We start from the raw sequence: 19,874 nt of genomic DNA on the forward strand, positions 1-19,874 counted from the left end.
AGTTAACCAACATATGGTTTATGAACCAACACAACTGTTGGTAAATAACCACCAAATAAAAACTGTCGCTAATAACCTATCAACTATGATAAACAAGATAATTTATAGATAATCACATGACTTAGCTTATAATTTTAACAGTAATGTGCTAAATTTGTGAAGTTTTAGCAAGTACTTGTTTCTGAAACTTCTCTGATCTTTCTTATATTTGCTCGGTTAACTTAAGCTTTTCCTTTTAGATCTCAATAAACATGATTCCATGAAACATAAGTTCTTTATTCACCAATTACTTATTGTGTTGCTCACAGAGAAGTTTGTATAGAAACTCCAATTGCTGTCTCAGATATTAGGGAGTAATGCACAGCATGTTAGCCATTGTGTTTACTTACTGAATGTCACTTAGACAAAGGAAATGTTAAAAATATTTTCATTGAGGTCTAATTGTCTAAAAGGAGGATAGCCATAATGGGAGATAGGTTCAGGCTGAGTAATAGGCGAGGTCAACACTACTATTAATTTAAATTGAGGCAAACATCAAGGATGAGGAGCAGTGCTATTAATATAAAGTTCGAAATGATAAGGGAAAACTCATATTGAACGGGATATATCTACAGTTCTACACTATGAAGGTAGGATTCTATGGTAGAATATGATGTGATAATAATTGGTCCATGAGATACAAGAGCTTGGTGGGGAGGCAATGCTAGTTATCAGAGTCTGGCCCATAAGTTATCTCCCTTATAAAGCCTTTACTTAATAACGGTTTCTTACACGCGGTATTCCGGTGACTGATTACTCTGAATCGTTGGTGCGGTGGAGATTTTCGTAGAAATAAAAAAACTTCTCACCCGTTTCCTACAATATACATACACATGACTTGGGATCCTGTAGGCACTTTTTTTCCAATAAGAACCCCTTGTTGCCCTCGGACGAAATTGATCCCAAGATCCAGCGTCTCACGTAGACGCTTTGGCAGATCTGTAATAAAGGTGAACTTCGATGGCAATGCTGTAAGGGAGACCGGAGCTCAACATAAGTTAACATCCTCACATACGTTAACATATGTCGACATGAAAATGTTAAACATATGTCGAGATGAAAATGTTAAACATATGTCGAGATGAAAATGTTAAACATATGTCGAGATGAAAATGTTAAACATATGTCGACATGAAAATGTTAAAACATATGTCGACATGAAAATGTTAACATAAATTAACCTAAGTTAATACAACTTATACAAGTCACACAACATGAAAACGTTGACATACCTTAACATAAGTTAACGTATGTTAACATGCATAATACCCTCAATGTAACTTAAATGAGAAACGTCAGCATAGGTGATCAGATATTTAACATGCATCAACATACCTTAACATGAAAATGTTAACATATGTTAATATATATGTTAGAACACCTTAACATGAAAATTTTAACATAAGTTAACATATATTAACATACCTTACCATGAAAAAATCTTAACATACTTATCTTTATCGATTCCGGTATGCCTGGATGCGGAAAATGACAAGACCGAACTGCATGTTATTTAGAAAACGCTGCACCATCAACACCCTCGGATGAAAGGTGATCGACGGTTTGGGTGGGTTCCTACAGTTCCCACAAAATTTTTAGTTCTTAGTGGAACCCAACCCTATATACATACATATAGACTTGAGATCAGGTATCTTTTATGAGAACCACCTCATAGCCCTCAGATGATTTTCGTTATTTGATCGAATGCCCATACAAAAACGTGGTGGCAGAGATGTAAATAAACAGAAGTTACAGAACTTTGATGCCAATGATGTAGGTGGACACAAACCTTAACGTACCGCACATACGTTAACATATCTTAACATGAAAATACTAAACCTTAACTGACTTTAACAAATCTGAACAAAATGAACATAGCTTAAAATACCTCACATACCTTAACGTGAAAAACTTAACATTGTGTAACATGAAAAACACTATATTTTTGAGATACTTTAACAAACATTAACATGAAAACTATCATGTTGAGGTATGTTAAAGTTCCCAGATATGGAAAATCAAAAGACAGAAGCCCCCTCCTTCACAAAGCAGACGTGCGCTGATTGTTCTTGGATCAAATGTTCTGAAAAACGATTGACGGCCGAGATTGGGTTCTCAATATTCTACGCAAAGGGGGAGTTCTCACCGGAACCCAACTCTATACATAAATATTTATGCATACACACACATAGGGTTTGGTTCTAGTATGAACTCCTTTGCATGAGAACATGAGTACACCTTCGCATTCCTTGATATATTTTTATTCGACGGAGCTAACCGTGTGCATTTTTGTAAAGGAGGGGACATTCGTCTTTTTTTCCTCAAGGGAGACTGGACCTTCACCCCCCTTGATTTACTTTCGCATACGTACTTGTATCATCATGACTGAAGCCTTAAACGGTTCATGCATGTGAAGGTGGGTGAAGGTCCGCTTTCCCTTAAAGCCTTGCCACAGCAGTTCCACTTATTTATGAAAATGCCACCACATTTTTAACAGCCATTATATAGAAAAGGAAAAGTCATTCAAACTTCAAAGGCTCAGAAGGTGTTCTCATGTTCACACCAAACTCAATTGTTCTCACATGATCCGAACTCTCTCTCTCTATCTCTCTATAGTGGGGTAAGACTGGATATTATATTAGCTATAACAGAATGTCAAATTTATTAGTGAGTCAAGCATTTGGGATAGATTTTGCTGGATTGAGTGCCATGTTTGGTAGTCAAAATGCCATTCTTGCTCCTTGTTAATGGAGTAAAAATGTAAAGTTCACCACATGAGCGTACTTGCAATCTGATTACCCGAGTTTTTTATATGGTATTGATATTTTTCATGATAAGTTTAGTTATATGTTACATTTCTTAACCATGCATCTTGTAAGTTGTGTAGCCCTTGGACGCATGGATGGTTATCTGTCTTTTGTTGTTCACCCACATTTTAGTATTATGTATATTTATTTTAGGGGAAAATCTATAATAACGTAACGAAGTTTTCCAGGGTTCATATTTAGTGTAACCATGATTTTTTATTAGTTAGTGTAAAAAACGTTCAACTCTTATCTTATACCCATTTTACAGAAACATGTTTTCAGCCTATGGGGAATCGATTGATTTCGAATGGACAATATAATTTGACAACTTGACATCCACATCCTCGGTAGTTACAAAATCTATCATTAACGGTCAAAATGAGTACGAAATAGAAAGAGTTGATCGTTTGTTAACGGTAATTGAGAAATAAATTCATTGTTTACACTACATAGGAACTCAGGCAACTCCGTTGCATTTTGATACATTTTAGCCGTTTATTTTAATATTTTTCTTCCGGTTTATGTGTGGTAATATGTAGAGTTCATGATTAATGGATGAATACCATCCTAGGTTGTATATAACCAATGAACCCTTAATACATACATACAGCTTGCAAGCAGCACCTTGAGGTTGAATTTTGTTTGCATCTACCTTAATCCTGTCCTTGAAACACAACAAAAATACTTCCAATTACCAGTGTTATGCAGCTACTTAACTTTGATACTTTTTTTCATTCTCTATGCATTGGTGTGAGTCTCCTTATGTCTTAATTTTTTTTCTTAATTCATCTTATGTAATTACCAAGAATGGTTATAGCTGGCTCTGTTTTACCACTTAACAAATATATCGACTGCATTTATGTATGTTACTTTTTCCTGAAAATAGTTACATATGTTATGGATGGACTTACATGGTTGACGATAGATCATTTCAATTTTCTTCCTGAACTTTGTAGATGAACCTGGTAAGCAAGTCCAAAGTGCTATTAAGATAAAAAACACCAGCAAGTCTCATGTAGCTTTCAAGGTATGACTGTTAAGCCCTTTTAAACCTGCTAAATGCTCTTCCATATCATTTTTTTGATTACACATATACACCATTAATGGATCAGAAATGACAATTTTTCCTGCTATGAGGTTTGCTCTAATAATGGGCTTCGAAAATCTTGCAACTTCAGGTTATTTTACCTTAATCTGATGTTTTGTTTGTTGTGCTGCTTTAGTTTCAAACAACTGCACCTAAAAGCTGTTTCATGCGTCCTCCGGGTGCTATTCTGGCTCCAGGCGAGAGTATTATTGCAACAGGTAACAGCATTTGACATGCATGTTCTTAATCTTATAAGTATTATACTTTCTGACAAGGTTTATATTGATTAGGAAATCTAATGTTACTTGCAAGTATGTCAAATCTAGCCTCTATTTATATGACTATTGCTTACAACTTCCACTTCTGGTTTTATCGTGATAGTTTTCAAGTTTGTGGAAGCTCCAGATAACAATGAAAAGCCGACAGACCGAAAGAGGAAAGTAAAATTCAAAATCATGAGCCTGAAAGTGAAAGGAGTAATGGACTACGTACCTGAGCTAGTAAGTCATACACCCTCTTCTGGGATATTCTCCACCTGTCTCTATAATCCCTGTACGACCAGTTTGCAAAAAGTTATGGTTTATAATTTGTCATTAATTGTTCCTGTGCTCGTTTAGTAAGCGGGACAGCACGGGGCTAGACAGTACAAAAACTTGTCCCGCATTTGACGTAACTTAGACTGGGACAGGACAAAAATACATTGCCTGTCCCACTAAAATAGGGGAAACAAAAATCAGGGAGATGATACAAGATTGGTAAATTACAAAGCTGCCCATGTCAAATTATAACCCTAAAAGGGCTTCCTTCCCCACCATTCCGGCCTATTATTGATAGGGATTTTACCAATGCTGAATCATCTTATTCGTCTTCTAGAAACATCACTTTATTCTCTCTTATGGAAACATCGATTGTGCAATGAAGTCTCCTATTCGGCAATATTCACATTGATTCTGGAATAACCTATCATATGCGGCCTCTGCTGCTGTTCACAAGTACAAGATGAGGATCAGCAGATCCGTAGGGGCTTATAGTTTAATTGGTTGAAACATACCGCTCATAATGGTGATTCTGAACCCATTGAGATGACCCAAGAATATCGCTATTTCGATTCTGCTAGTCCTTGGTAACAGCAAAGGAATTGACGGGGCATGCACAAGCGGTGGAGTATGTGGTTTAATCCACTAATTATGACGGTTCGCCAGGGCCTCTTWCCTCCTCCCTTTTCTGCTCACTCGTAGGGGTCCGGACCCCACAAAGGAGGAGGGGTAACTCAGATTCGATAGAAAGACACTAACTCTAAACTTCAATGAACAACCTTCAACCAAGGTGGTGGTAAGAAACCTTCCACTCAACAGCTATTCTGATTTCCGAAAAAGGCCATCTTATGAAAGAAAGAACTTCCAGAATTCTTTCACGCGCCTACCTCACTCTTGCTCCTCCAGCCTGTCTAGTCCTGTTCCTGTCTGCATACCAAACAGCACCCTTATGGGAAATTCAGCCAGTTCAGTACCATCTCCATACCTATTCCATTCCTAGCAAAGAAGTTAAGCATTGCCTCTACCTGCCCCATTTAGCGAATGATGAATCCAACTTCTTATGAGTGTCCATTATTTGTTTTTTCCCGCTATATCACATTTATTTTATATAAAATTCACACTTTGAATGACCATTTAGTTGAAAACATTGATGATGTTATTTTACTGTAATTATCAAACCAAATGATTCCAGTATATCCCGTAGAGCAGGATCTGGGGGGGTATGTACGCAAACTTCTCCTCTACCCCCAAAGGGTGGATCGGTTGTCTCTGTGAAAACCTCCAGCTTGTGCAAATGTGTAAGCAAAAAGGAAGGAGGAGAAAAGAAAGAAGAAAGGAAGGAGTATGTTGGTAGAATAATTTAAATTTCAATAGGATCACTGTGGCACAAATTCAATATATCATAGTTCTATTAAGTGTTAACGTCTATGCATAGAGCGACTGTCTATCTACTTTTTTCGGTAATCTTGAGTGTCCAAGCCAACTTGCATGCATTCGACTAATCCCATGGGGTCCTGTAGTTTGCAGCTAGACTAAGACTAGTTTCCCTGAGGGGGATTGTCACCTGTGACCTGGAAGCAAGCCCAAGGTCTTACGAGTTAAACACCGCTTAGATTATATTTATCTATCTATCTATCTACTTTTCATGATTGCTAAATGGATTTACGTCTTCCCCAGTTTGATGAGCAGAAAGATCTAGTAGCTGTGGAGCAGATACTGCAAGTTGTTTTCCTAGATGTGTCACGTCCAAGCCCGGTAAGTTCTGACTAAGTTGGCATATTTTAGGGTAAAAGAATCAAACTGTAACAAAGTTTATCTTAATTCCAGTGTAGTGGAATGAGAAACTTTTTTTTTCAATTAGTGCAATAAACATTCAATTCTTCGTACTTCATACCCATTTTACTTGATAAACGGGTTTTCAACCTATGTGACATTGGTTGATTTCGATGTGACATTTGTCACATAATCAATAATTACAATACAACTTCGACAAGTTGGCATCCAGATCATCAATAATTACAATATCTACTGGTTACCAGGGAAAATGGGTATGAAATAGGAAGAATTGAATGTTTGTTACAGTAATTAAAAAAGCATTTACAAACTTGGTTGCATGATGTGTTTTAGCCTTTATCTTTGACTACCCACTTGCCTGAGATTATTTTATTGCACCATCCTGATCGCTGATAATATCATGGAAGGCCCTGGAAAAATTGAAGCGCCAGTTAGCTGAGGCTGAGGCCGCCCTTGAAACCCGTAAGAAACCTCCAGAAGACACGGGACCGAAGATTGTCGGTGATGGCCTTGTCATAGATGAATGGGTGAGCTTCTGAGCTCTTATTTCAAATTTATGAATCTTCTCGTTATGTGTATAATAACGCTGCACAAGGTCTAGGCCTTCCAAGCCCATTTTCAGTAGGCAAACCCCCCCGGGATTTGGGTCTGAATATACTATATAGGCCCATTCGGGCTTGGGCCTCGGTTCGGGCTTGCTAGGCCTTGACCTAGGCTTTCTTTGGCCGGGATTTGGGCTTGGGCTTTTTTGTGCGTCTCTAGCATATATGTAGAGATGGCCAAAATGGGCCCTGACCGGGACCAGTTATGACCGATAGTCTGGGACCGGTTATGCTCTTTATGAAAATTCAAGACCCAACCGGCCCGGCCCGAGACCAGTTACGGGACCGGTTATATATAGGCCTGATTTTAAAAAAATTAAGTTTTATAAATTATATATATATATATATATTTTTTTTTTTGCTCAATGGATACAAAACACCCACGCTTTAGCACCTGGTGCAACGGCTCCTGGTGCAACAGCAAGCACCAGTTTAACTTTCAATATTTCTACAAGATTTTCAAGTTCTTTACCGAACACTTCAAGTTTTTTCAAGTTTTTTTTAAGTGTTTGAATACTAAATCTAAAAAATTCGGTTTATAAAAACATCTATAACATTTTTGTGTAACGAAGATTTAAAAAAATATTTTTAAAGTGTATTTGAATGACCCAACTAGAGATTTTAAAGTGTATTTAAATAAGATATTGTCCCAAAAAAAGAAAATCTTCAAACAATATTTTTTTATACCTTCAAAACTAATTTTTGGGAAAAAAAATGGGGACCGGTTTGACCCGGGCTTTCTACATGGAGAACGGGCGGGGTATTTTTGGTCAGGACCGGGAGCGGTTACAAAATGAAAATCTCAGCCCGTGATCGATGTGGGCCCGGTCCGGCCCGGGTTGGTTTTTGGCCATCTCTATGTATATGTATCAATGTATGCTTATCATACAAGTGGTGTCCGTGCAGAAAGAGAGACGGGAGCGATACTTGGCTCGACAGCAAGTTGAAGGAGAAGACTCGTTATGATAATAAAAGATATGGTTTCTTAAACCGTACCACGTACTGGAATTTCTGTTTGTAAAACGCTTTCCCGAGTTGAATTTGTAACTTGGAGAAGTTACTATTTACACATATTTAACCTGTTGGTGGTTACCTGTAGGAGGTACAAGTCAAAACAACATAAAAGTACCGTTTGGACTTGCACCCGACAGTTCCATCATCCGGTAAACCATGACCCTATCCTCGAACTTCTTGTGTGATTAGCGATTTATATGTTCATTAAAGTTATATGTTCTTTATGGATGCCATTTTGTTGCTATCATATGGTTATCCAGAACATACGAAACACTTTTAGGGCGTTTTTGGCAACCTTAAGATTGAAAAAGATCGTTTGGTTAGCCATAAGCTTTTTATAACGCTACGTCAAATAGTGGTTCAATAAGTTCTAGGTTTCTTTTTTTCCACTTATTCCCTTGTATTATTCCAATTAATTTTTTTGATGTGTTCTTTTATGTCATTTTACATTGTAATTTAGCTTATTGGGTAGTTTCTAGGTAGTTTTTACCAAACATGACTAGCTTATCAGCTTTTAGCTAGTTTGCCATAGTGTTTGGTGCATAGACATAATTCAACAGGATTGGAGTATCAAGTGAGAGGTTGGCAGGTGGAAGAGTTGTAGAAGGTTTTAAGGTTCTAATTTGACATGGGTAGTATGGTAATTTACCTATCTTGTCCCATATCCCTAGTTTTTGTTGGACTTACTTCAGTGGAGACAAAAAAACTGCATTTTTATCACACTCTAAGGCTATTTGATTGGTTTCTCATTAAGTCCTGTATAGATAAAATTGTTTGTATGGATTAATCTATCTGTATGGATTAATCTATCTATATAGATTGAGAAAGTTTTTGTTTGAGAGTTCTTTTAATATACAAAAGGAGCGTGTTTTTTAAATTTGAGGGGCATGTTTGGAGAAAAAATTTGAATAAGTCACTTTCTATATCATTAAGTCACTACCAAACAATCATGTATAGTTGACCGTGTAAGTTGTGAATTTTATTAAACTCATTAAGCTGCTAACAAATAGATCTTCAGTCATGTCTTGTCCCAGTTCTAATAGTCACATCAAAACGTGGGATAAATAGTTTTTGTTCGGTACGGTCCCGCTCAGACATTGCGTTAGGGTAGGGACAAATTTGTTGATTCAGCCTTAGATAAGAATGATAACCTCTTTAACCTTGGACCACTGTTCAGCAAAAAGGACACATCCAGCCATGTAACCACTAGAAATCGTACAATACCGTGGCCTATCGGCTTTTGTTTTCCCGAAAACCGTGGCCTATCGGCTTTTGTTTTCCCGAAAACCATGGTCTTTGCCCCAGCATATATGTGCCACTTTTTCCCGAAAACCTATCAGCTTTTGTTTTCCCGAAAACCATGGTCTTTCTCCTAGTATATATGTGCCACATTCGACTTATTTAATTCCTAGTGAGAACCTACCAAAGGGAAAGTATGAGTTATTTGAGCAGGGTATGTATGGTAGCTAGTGTAGCAGTTGTTGAGTGCCACCCTAACCGTTGTTTTAAACACAAGTTGAGCTTTCAAGCAGTTCGATCTACCAACCCGACCAAGTCCTCTAGCATCGGTGGGTCAGATTCAGGAGCCGGGGAAGATGGTAATCGGGTCGAAGAGTCGATGCAGAAAGTCATGCTGCTTAACTCCTGGGCACTAAGCTAATATATAGGAAGAAACATGACTATATTTTTGTGCAAGTTAAGAGGCAAAGTATATGAAAAATACCTTGAGGGCCAACTCAACTGGCAGATAAACTCTAGATCTGAAGGGCTGAGTCAACTGGCAAACAAACTATCGACCTTGGGACTACTTGAGATTTACTGAGCATTTTTCTGACTGTTATTTTCAAGCCCTTATGGTATTATTAGCCGAGATGCATACAAACTGCCTCAAAGACCTAAGGTGAAAAAAGGTAGTATCAAAATTGAAATTGTTTGCATCAATTTTAGGCTCATGTTTCATTTGTATATTATCTCATGAATAAGAGATTAATTTTTAGATTATAACTTGTTTAGATTATCTAAGGGGGCGTTTACCAAACACTTACCCGGTAAGTGCTTACGGGTAAAATTTAACATTATTATTTTTTACTTACCGGGTAATATTTAGTCCACCAAAATGACATCGTATGCAACAATTTACCTAAAAAGTTCCCTAAGCCCATCATCTCCTGATTCAAGAACGTCTCTCAACGGAGACTTCATTGATAGAATACGATGGTTCCATTAATGCTACTTAAAGTCGAAATCGATGAATCCTAAAGAACCCTAATATTAAAAGTATGGAAGAAGACACAGCCGACCGAATATTCTCCAAACGGTTACAAACATAGAATTAGAAAACAAGCCCATGATTAAAGAATGATTTTGGGATAATTTCTAAAAGAAATGATTATTATTGAATACTACAATTACCGATATTACCCCTTACCATTTAAGAGAATGAAAAAAACTAATAGATGGACGGTTATAATCAAGGTTGCATTGTATTGTTGTAACAATATAATAGGTTCTATTTGAGATCTCTCTCTGTATGTGTGTGTATATAGATAGAGGGGGATGGTTGGGTTCACGTGACACCAACCTGTTTTTGTGAGACATGTGAGACCATTTTTTTTACAATTGAAACTTCATGATAAAACGTTGTGAAGATAAAAAATCCGAACCTTCATAGCAAAAAAGATTACCTTCACAACGTTTTACTGTTAAATTTCAAGTTTAAAAAAATGGTCATATATATATATATATATATATATATATATATATATATATAGGGCCAAGATCAAATGCTAACCATTATTTTTGTGTTAACCTTATTAACTGATATTGGCCATCCAAATCTATAATCAACGGTAAAGATTAATCAATAAAAAAATTAAATTTTAAAGTTTGAATTTTAATGAAGCCTAGTGAACAATGATAAAAGGGGCATTTTGGGAAGAAAAAATACACTTATCAAGGGTATTATAGTAAATTGAATTCATTTGTAACCCCCAAACAACTAATGGGGAGTTACAAACAATTAAATCCCAAAAAATATGCATTCATATTATTATTATTATTTATTTACTATTGATCTTCCATGTTCACTCTTGTATGAATTCCTAAATCGCATAAAAAAACACGGTAGTAACAATTTTCGGTATTGATCAATTTGAACACAAATGAACCGTGAACACAATTTGAACAAAAATGAACAACCGTGAACACAATTTGAACAAAAATGAACAACCGTGAACACAATTTGAACAAAAATGAACCGTGAACACGATATGAACACAAATGAACATGATATGTGCAATTTTTGGCCCATATATTCACATACATAGACGTCCCACAAAATTAAGGTAGCATCTGTTAATTTGTTYAAATTGTGTTCACGGTTCATTTGTGTTCAAATTGTGTTCACGGTTGTTCATTTGTGTTCAAATTGTGTTCACGGTTCATTTGTGATCAATATCGAAAATCGTTACTACCGTGTTTCTTATACGATTTAAGAATTCATACAAGAATGAAAATGGAAGATCAATAGTAAAAAAAATTAATGATATGAATGCATATTTTTTGGGATTTGATTGTTTGTAACTCCCCATTAATTGTTTGGGGGTTACAAATGAATTCAATTTACTAGAATACCCTTGTAAGGGTAAAATGAACAAGACATAAACCTATAAGAATAATGAAATTTGATTGGTTGAGAGGATTTTCAAAGTTAACACCAAAATGATGGTTAACATGATCTTCCCTCTATAAATTAAATTATAATAAAAATTTTGAATCAAAATTTACACAAAAAATGAGGCTTTTAAATAGTTAATTTGATACTAATATCGATATACTTTTGTCAAAATTTTATGATATCTTCAAATTTATATTTTATTAAAAAATAAAAACATTATCGTTTTTTCAAAATCACATAAGATTATATTATAACATCGCTTGAGATAAAAAATAAAATGAAATATTAAAATCAAGATATATCTCGCTGAGTATCCTTCTAGTATTAGTATATGTATATGTATATGTATGTAGGGTTGGGTTCACGTGAGACCAAGAGTTTTTCGTGAAAACCGTAAGAATAATTTATGTTCATTGATCAACTTTATAAGCTAATAATCTAATAGTCTAAAGTTTAACGGCGACAATTTTGTGATTATTGAGAAGTCACGTGGCAATTTTGTGATTATTGAGAAGTCACGTGGCAATTTTGTGATTACTAATATTCATATTATAGATCTAATCCAAGGGTTGAGAATTAGTCTTACGGGTCTCATGAAAAACCCTTGGTCTCACATGATCCCAAGTCTATGTATGTTTGTATGTATGTATGTATGTTGACAATTCATGGTCGATATTAATTAATTACGTTTGGTGGTCTGCCTACATGAGACAAGATGAAACTACATGAATTAATTAATTAAGACGAATTGAATAATCTTGTAATTAAGGTTTTAAATCCATCTTAATTAATTTACCCCAACTCTTAATCCTTGTTTTTTTGAAGTTGTCAACTCATTTCATATTCGATGAGATCGAAACCAATATTGTCGTTTTTAGTTTGTATGAGAAACGACTCCTTGCTATATATATGAACCGGAAGGATTCGATAAAGAAATATCATTGCTTTTCGAACTTCTACAAGTAGCAAGAACGTCAGCATCATGGTCAGGATCGACAACAAAACCATCATGCAAATGCTTTTAGTGTTCATTTTCATATTTGTAACATCGTCTGAAAGGCAAATTATTTTTTGGCATTGGTAAGTCTTATGGTTATTGTAATATCCCAGGTCATTCGTTTTTTTTCACACACTTGGGGGATGTTTATTAGGCTTATTGGTCTATCTGGCTTATTCGCACAGCTCATTTGGGTTGTTTACTTACGGCTTATTCGCACAGAATATGGCTTAATCGCACATATAGAAATGGTGTGTTGTCCCCATTCAGCCACAAAAATGACACCTCTACTCCTTTTTTAAAGCATCGCCTCCTTCCCAAATGAGACACCCCATCGTCAACCTCTTTATGATTTTTGTTTTGATGTTCAAATAATTAATATTGGGGGGTAAATTGGTCATTTATGTTATTCAGACTGTTGGTTCAGATAAAAAAAGTAAACAACGCCACCCATTTATCCGGACAAACAAATTTATCCATATAGGACTTAATAAAAAATTTGGTAAACAACCCCTTAGACTTACAGTTTTTAAACGCTTATGATAGAGAAGGTATAAAACCGCTTATAAGGCAACCTTTGTTCCTCTCCCCAACCAACGTGGGATCTTATGATTCACCTACACCAGTCCGGTTCTCAGCTCTGCTATCATCTGTAACATCCCAGGTCAACTATGCCATATATTATCCACTTTATTCGCACAACTAGAACCACAGTTTCAAAATGTCTCTGATAGAGGAGGTATCAAACCCCTTATAAGACAACCTTTGTTCTCCTTTACAACCAATGTGGAGTCTTACAATCCCCCCCCCCCCCCCTTAGGAGTCCAACATCCTCGCTGGCAGACCAGTCCGGTTCCCCGCTTTGATATCATTTGTAGCATCATAGGCCAACGATATCAGATATTGTCCGCTTTGTCCACACACCTAAACTCACGGTTTCAAAACGCGTCTGATATTGGATGTATCAAGTCCCTTATAAGGCAACCTTTGTTACCTTCCCCAACCAATGTGGAATATTACGGTTATTAATCAGTTATCCAAATGTATGCCTTTCTGAAAACATGATATATGATAGGAGTACTTTGAGACAGATGACTAGGGTAGCACACTAGATATGTATGGGGATCTATAGTCGTACATGACAAAAGTCTTAACAGAAACAACCGCTTCACTCTTTGAGTTAGAGCTCCTATTTGCATACATCTCAGTATCTCACCTCATCGTTTACTTTAGATTGGATTACTTTAATCGTGTACGTTTTGGTTGGTTTCGTTTGTTCAATTTACACTAAAAAAAAACTAATATTTTGTTCGTTTAATTTATAGGTCGAAACCTAGATTTTACCTGTGTTTGCAATGTGAAAAGTGGAGGCATTTGGTCAGGGGTTGAACCTTAGTCTCAATCGCGAGAAATGGTTGGTTGCAGCTGAATTAGAGATTCATCGATGAAAACGGATTCTGAAACATAACATTCATAATGAATAATTATTGTGGAAATTTATTTGATGGAAGGTAGGATGTATCTAGATTTAATTAAGAGTGAATTACGGTTTTGGTCCTTATACTTTAACAAATATCATGATTAACGTCAATAAACTCGATTAATTACAGGTTCAATCCTCTTGTTGACAATCAAAGGATCATATTGTATTTTCTCATAATTTTATGAAGTACACATACTTTATTGTTATTTTCAAGATCTGGATTTATTAGAGGGCAAGTTATATAAAAAAGTAACGTACTTTAATTTGATTCTTATTTTGAGTAATGTACTTTTAAAACTTCCATTTCGGTACCTAATATGTAAAGTTTTAAACATTTAAGTACCCGGATAACCTGTTGAAGACTAATTTTAAATTAAAAAAAAGACTATTTTTAAATTAAAAAACCATGTCACTAACCACATCAGCAAATAATAATGAGTTGGAAACCACGTTACTCGCCACATCAGTATGATAACCGCTTAATGCTTCAACCGGTTACCCGAGTACTTAAATGTTCAAAACTTTCATTTTAACTTTACATCTTAGGTACCAAAATGAAAGTTTTAAAAGTATGTTACCCAAAATATGAATCAAGTTAAAGTACGTTACTTTTTCATGCAATTTGCTGTAGATTAAATGTTTATTTTTAAATTAATTTTTATAAATTTTCATATTTGTTTTTATTGCACCACTTTTTTTTTTGAAACAAACATGTTTTGTTTTGTTTTGTATTGTTTTTAGTGATTAATTTCAACTTGATTTAACAAACAATCAACCTTAAATTAAATAATTCATATATGAATCATTGATAAAAACGTAGAATTCATATATGCATATTTATATGTGAATAATTGATAATAAAAAAAATAGATAACCGAATGTGAGTTCATATATATATACATCTTCAAATGAACTTTTTTTTTTGAATTCATCACTGATTCATGTGCATACATTACCAAACCATTTTTTTTAATCTTTCGTAGGGTTCATTTACCAAGCGCTTACCACGTAAGTGTTTACAAGGTTAATTGTTTTACCAACTGAGTACATAAAAGATCGAGAATCTTATCCAGTAATTGACGATGATGACTTTTACCCAGTAAGTGTTTACTGGATGATAAAACGTTTTCTAAACAATCCGTTTTAATGGTCGAAAATGTTACCCGATAAATTAACTGAGGTTGATGACTTTTATCTGTAAATACTCACCCGATAAACGTTTAATAAACAGTCTTCGTTTAATCAATCTGGTAAAAACAAAATTAATAAAAGAAATATTATAAATTAAATATTCCACCACCAAACTTGTACTGTGATGCCAACGGCGTTGATAAGTTCCATTTTTCTTTAATATTCAATAATAATATTATAATAAAAAAAATTAATATTTTAAGGAATATTTTATAATATATTAGAAAAGTACTCACGTAATGCAGTGAGATAAATCTCCATTTTAATATTTAGTTTTAATTTTGTCTCTATCGATATGATACGATTTTATGTGGTTTTGAGAAAACCATAATGTTTTTATTTTTAAATGAAATATAAATTTGAAATAGCATAAAAAATTTTAAAAAAATAAATCGATAGTAATATTAAATTAACTTAGTTCTTTTTTTATGTAACTTTTTTAATTCAATTTTTTTTATTATAAGTTAATTTAAATTTAATGACGAAATAATTTATTTTTAGTTTAACAATGTAATTTTTTATAAAGATAATAAACATTATGTTAGAATTTAATGATTATCTTAATTATATTTTAGATTTTCTATATTTAAAATGAATGTTTATCCTGTATTTGATTAGATTTATCTACAATTAGTTACACGAATTTAAAAATGGAGTTTTAATAAGTTGTACTTACACAAAATTTCTTGTAATCTTGAATTTTAAGTAATATGCATCAATAAACAGTACTTCATGCATAAAAATGGTTTTTAAGAGTTTTTGTCAAATGTTTTATAATATAGTGCAGTGTAACATTTATAGAATTTTATTATTAATCGAGGATGAAAATTCAATCCATTTACTCGTAAAACATCAGATATTTATTAAGTAGACTTGAGATCATGTGAGACCGACCTGTTTTCGTGAGACCCGTGAGATCATTTTTTACACTTGAAACTTCACAGCAGAATGCTGTGAATGTAACCTTCACAATGTTTTTGTTGTGAAGGTTCAATTTTTTTTAACCTTCACAGCGTTTTGCTGTGAAGTTTCAAGTGTAGAAAATGGTCTTATGGGTCTCACGAAAACAGACTGGTCTCACGTGAACCCAACCCTTATTAAGTATTAGTATATATAATTGGATAAACACATATTAGTATGGATAAATTTGTAATAAACGTGATTATTTTGGTATCAGTTAGTTTTTCGAAAGTGACGTTTTAAAGAAGTGGCACTAAATCAGTTATAATACGTATCCTTGAAGAGATGTGCAGTAATCAACGATATTTAATAACGCATATTAATATGTTTATAGGACATTAACCGAAATGTTACTGATATAGTACAAATGTACCCAATAGGGCTAAAAACAGGCTTATGGGACGAGAAGAAATTGCAGTTTTTTCATTTAACGTCTATTAATATCTAGTTTTTTTTAATGAATTATTGATACATTTCAAGTTTTTGTAATCTTTATATATACACAAATCTCGACACTTGTTTTGCATAGCTAAGCTCGATATTCTTCGACTTAATGGATTCACCCAAATCTCGACGCAAATGGATTCTGTGTCAATAAAACAGTAGAACGCAGTCTTCCAAGAATTCAGGGGTTCAAATCTTACCAGAGGTCATGAGTGTGCACCAGTATTTGTCGTTTATAAATATTGTATACCTTAGAAAAATATCGTCACCATTACTGATTTTTGTTAAATTACAAAAACTATAAACGTTGATAATCTTTAATTTAAAATTAGCTTAAATACACAAAACGTTCACCCTCGAAAAGGGTGGTCTTTTGCATTTTTACAAGGACAACGGTTTGCTTGTGACAAAAGACAGTACAATTCTTTAATTGTTTCCAGAAATCAGTAACTTTAAGATCAAGATTTTTACGTAATCTTCATAAGTTAGATCCAAGATAAACATAATTATTATTAATAATTATTAAAACCATCAAACGTTTCTTGTTTCTTCTATAATCAGTTAAAAAATTATCAGTATGTTAGACAATAACACAAGAACTGGTTTCATGTTTCCGTTATATTAAAATATATAGATTACAATCAAAAGATGAGTACGATGGTAACAAAATTATCTAATAATAAACCACAAGGGTGGTGTCCAATTGGTTTGAACTTGGTCTCCAAAGGTCAAAAGTGTCTGAAGTTCTCAGGTTTGAATTCAATGAAAAATAAAAATCTCCTTGTTGCCATAGAGGTTCAAATGCAGTGACTCCAGACACCCACGAAGCAGATGATAACACTGGGATTAGTTGACTCACATAACAGATTGAATATCCAGATTAATAAAAAAAAATTCTAATAATGAAAAAGAAAAAGAATCACAAGATTCAACACATTCTAATTGCAATACTTTCAAGAACTTTTTGAGTTTTGATTTAATCTTTTTGTGGATATATTTATGGATAAATGGATGAAATTGTTTTGGATTAGGTTTGAAACATGTGATATTACTCAAAAAAGGTACAAGAATTAAATGTTGGGAGATTATAAAATAAAATCCAATAAGAATTAAATATAAAATGTTTAAAATAACTGAGCGTTTTAATAAAATACTTTATAAAACTTAAGTTTGTATGATCAGATTAAAAAACGTCTCATCTAAAAGTGTTACGATAGGTTTATATAATGTTTTATAGACGTTTTTTAACAAGTTTTTTAGGATGTTTTTAAGATAAAGTGTTCTGTTAACTATTTTATAAGATACATTTGAAAGTGTTCTCGATAATGGTTGTCCAAGCCCGTATTTCTAGGGTGCCGGATGGGACGGATCTAACGGGTAGTCCCGTCCATAAACAACTCTAGTTAGGTTCAACTTGATTCCGACCAAAACCCATAAATGATCAACTATACTAGGGGTGCCCATAGGTTGGGTTGATCGGGTTGAAGACATTTGAACAACTCAAACCATTGTTTGCGGTTTGAAATATCTTAACCCAATCCAACTCAAACCATACGGGTTGGTCGGATTGATACTTTGATACATTAGAATATTATTGAAAACTTGAATATGTTATTTCTCTAGTCATAATTTCTTTTTCATCATCAACCATTTGATACAACTTATCTATACTTCTTACGTAAATCGCATTCAGTTAATTTTTCTCAATTTACATATATGTTCACACTTACTGAACATATATACAAATGAGTTATATAGAGATATAAATAGATTGAAAATATGTATATATGAAGAGCATACGTGATATTGTAATTGTCTAATATATATATTAATAGAAATTCAACAATCGTATTAAATTCAAGAAATAAAAAGATATCGGGTTCAAAAGGTTGAGTTGAGTTCAAATAATAGTTAACCCACTATCAACCCAATACCTACAGTTTGCAAAATTTTACAACTCGATTAGACATTGGGTTGCTTCAAGATGAGTTATTTCGCATTAAATTAGATTGGATTGATCGGATTTTTGAGCACCCCTAAGCTATACTGCTATAATATGAATGTATGATACATGCCAACTACATCATTAATTGTCATTAATTGGTTATTAATGCTATGGTTTGGTTGTACTTGGTTATATCATCTTATGGTAAGATAATATTAATATAATAAATAAAATAATTTTTTTTATTAACCTGAATATCCAACCCGCTATGCGAGCCGACTAATCCCAGGGCGACCACCTGCTTTGCACGTAGCCCGGAATCACCACATTTGAATCTCCGTAGCCACAAGGGGATTTTTGTTCCTACTAAGATTTGAACCTGAGACTTCCTGACACTTTTGATCTTTGGAGTCAAGCTCAAACCAATCAGACACCATCCTTATGATTATAAAATAAAATAATTAATGTTATAGCAAAAGGTACAATTTAATAATGCATGAAAATATATGGACCAAACAGTGTTTGAGGTTCCAGTTGGCTTTTTCTTTTTACTTAAATGTGAGATGTTTCCTGGCTGGAAGCCATTAAATATATATAGTCAATTCCACAATGCATATGTACCATGCCATCACTATAACTATCACCATCATAGATATACACACATATACATACACACATACACATATATATATATATATATATATATTAGAAGCGTACTCGCGCAATGCAGCGAGATACATCGTGTTTTTAATATTTCATTTTATTATTTATCGCAGTCGATGTTATAATATGGCTTTATGTGATTTTGAGAAAACAATGATGTTTTTATTTTTGAATAAAATATATGTTTGATGTAACGCCCCCAGAACCCCGTAGCAAGATATTGTCCGCTTTGACTAACCCGCACCTAACCGGCCACGGTAGCCGCACGGTTTTCTCCTGGCGTGGGCATGAACCGAAGTTCGTATCCCACCCAAAACGCGTCCTCGCATATCAGAGTCCGCAGCACGGAAGCGATAGATATTGTCCGCTTTGGCACGCTGGTCCACAATGCCTCACGGTTTTACTTCTTGCCCGCTATACCATAAGGCAAGACGCGTCCTGCTAAAGAAGGTATCCACACCCTTATAAGGAGTGCTTCGTTCTCCTTCCCAACCGATGTGGGACGAGTGACACACCCGCATCGCGGCTGTTACATTTGACGATATCATAAAAATTTGACAAAAATATATCGTTATTAGTATCAAATTAACTATTTGAAATTCCTCATTTTTTTGTGTAATTTTTTAATCCAATTTT

The 19,874-nt window shown here is 34.2% G+C and overlaps 1 protein-coding gene across 1 annotated transcript in view; it reads left to right on the top strand.

The window, feature by feature from the left end:
• LOC112526589 (vesicle-associated protein 4-2) overlaps nucleotides 1–8,111 on the top strand; it is a 10,668-nt gene extending 2,557 nt beyond the window's left edge. Inside the window, exons 2-7 of the mRNA XM_025136937.1 lie at nucleotides 3,803–3,873; nucleotides 4,070–4,151; nucleotides 4,315–4,433; nucleotides 6,147–6,224; nucleotides 6,671–6,790; nucleotides 7,772–8,111. Coding sequence (XP_024992705.1) covers nucleotides 3,803–3,873; nucleotides 4,070–4,151; nucleotides 4,315–4,433; nucleotides 6,147–6,224; nucleotides 6,671–6,790; nucleotides 7,772–7,831 — 530 coding nt within the window. The 3' untranslated portion in view covers nucleotides 7,832–8,111. The remainder of the gene's footprint in view (nucleotides 1–3,802; nucleotides 3,874–4,069; nucleotides 4,152–4,314; nucleotides 4,434–6,146; nucleotides 6,225–6,670; nucleotides 6,791–7,771) is intronic.
• The last annotated feature ends 11,763 nt before the right edge of the window (nucleotides 8,112–19,874 follow it).

The sequence above is a fragment of the Cynara cardunculus genome (genome assembly GCF_001531365.2).
Source record: "Cynara cardunculus var. scolymus isolate 2C chromosome LG 14, CcrdV1, whole genome shotgun sequence".
NCBI classification, from domain to species: Eukaryota; Viridiplantae; Streptophyta; class Magnoliopsida; order Asterales; family Asteraceae; genus Cynara; species Cynara cardunculus.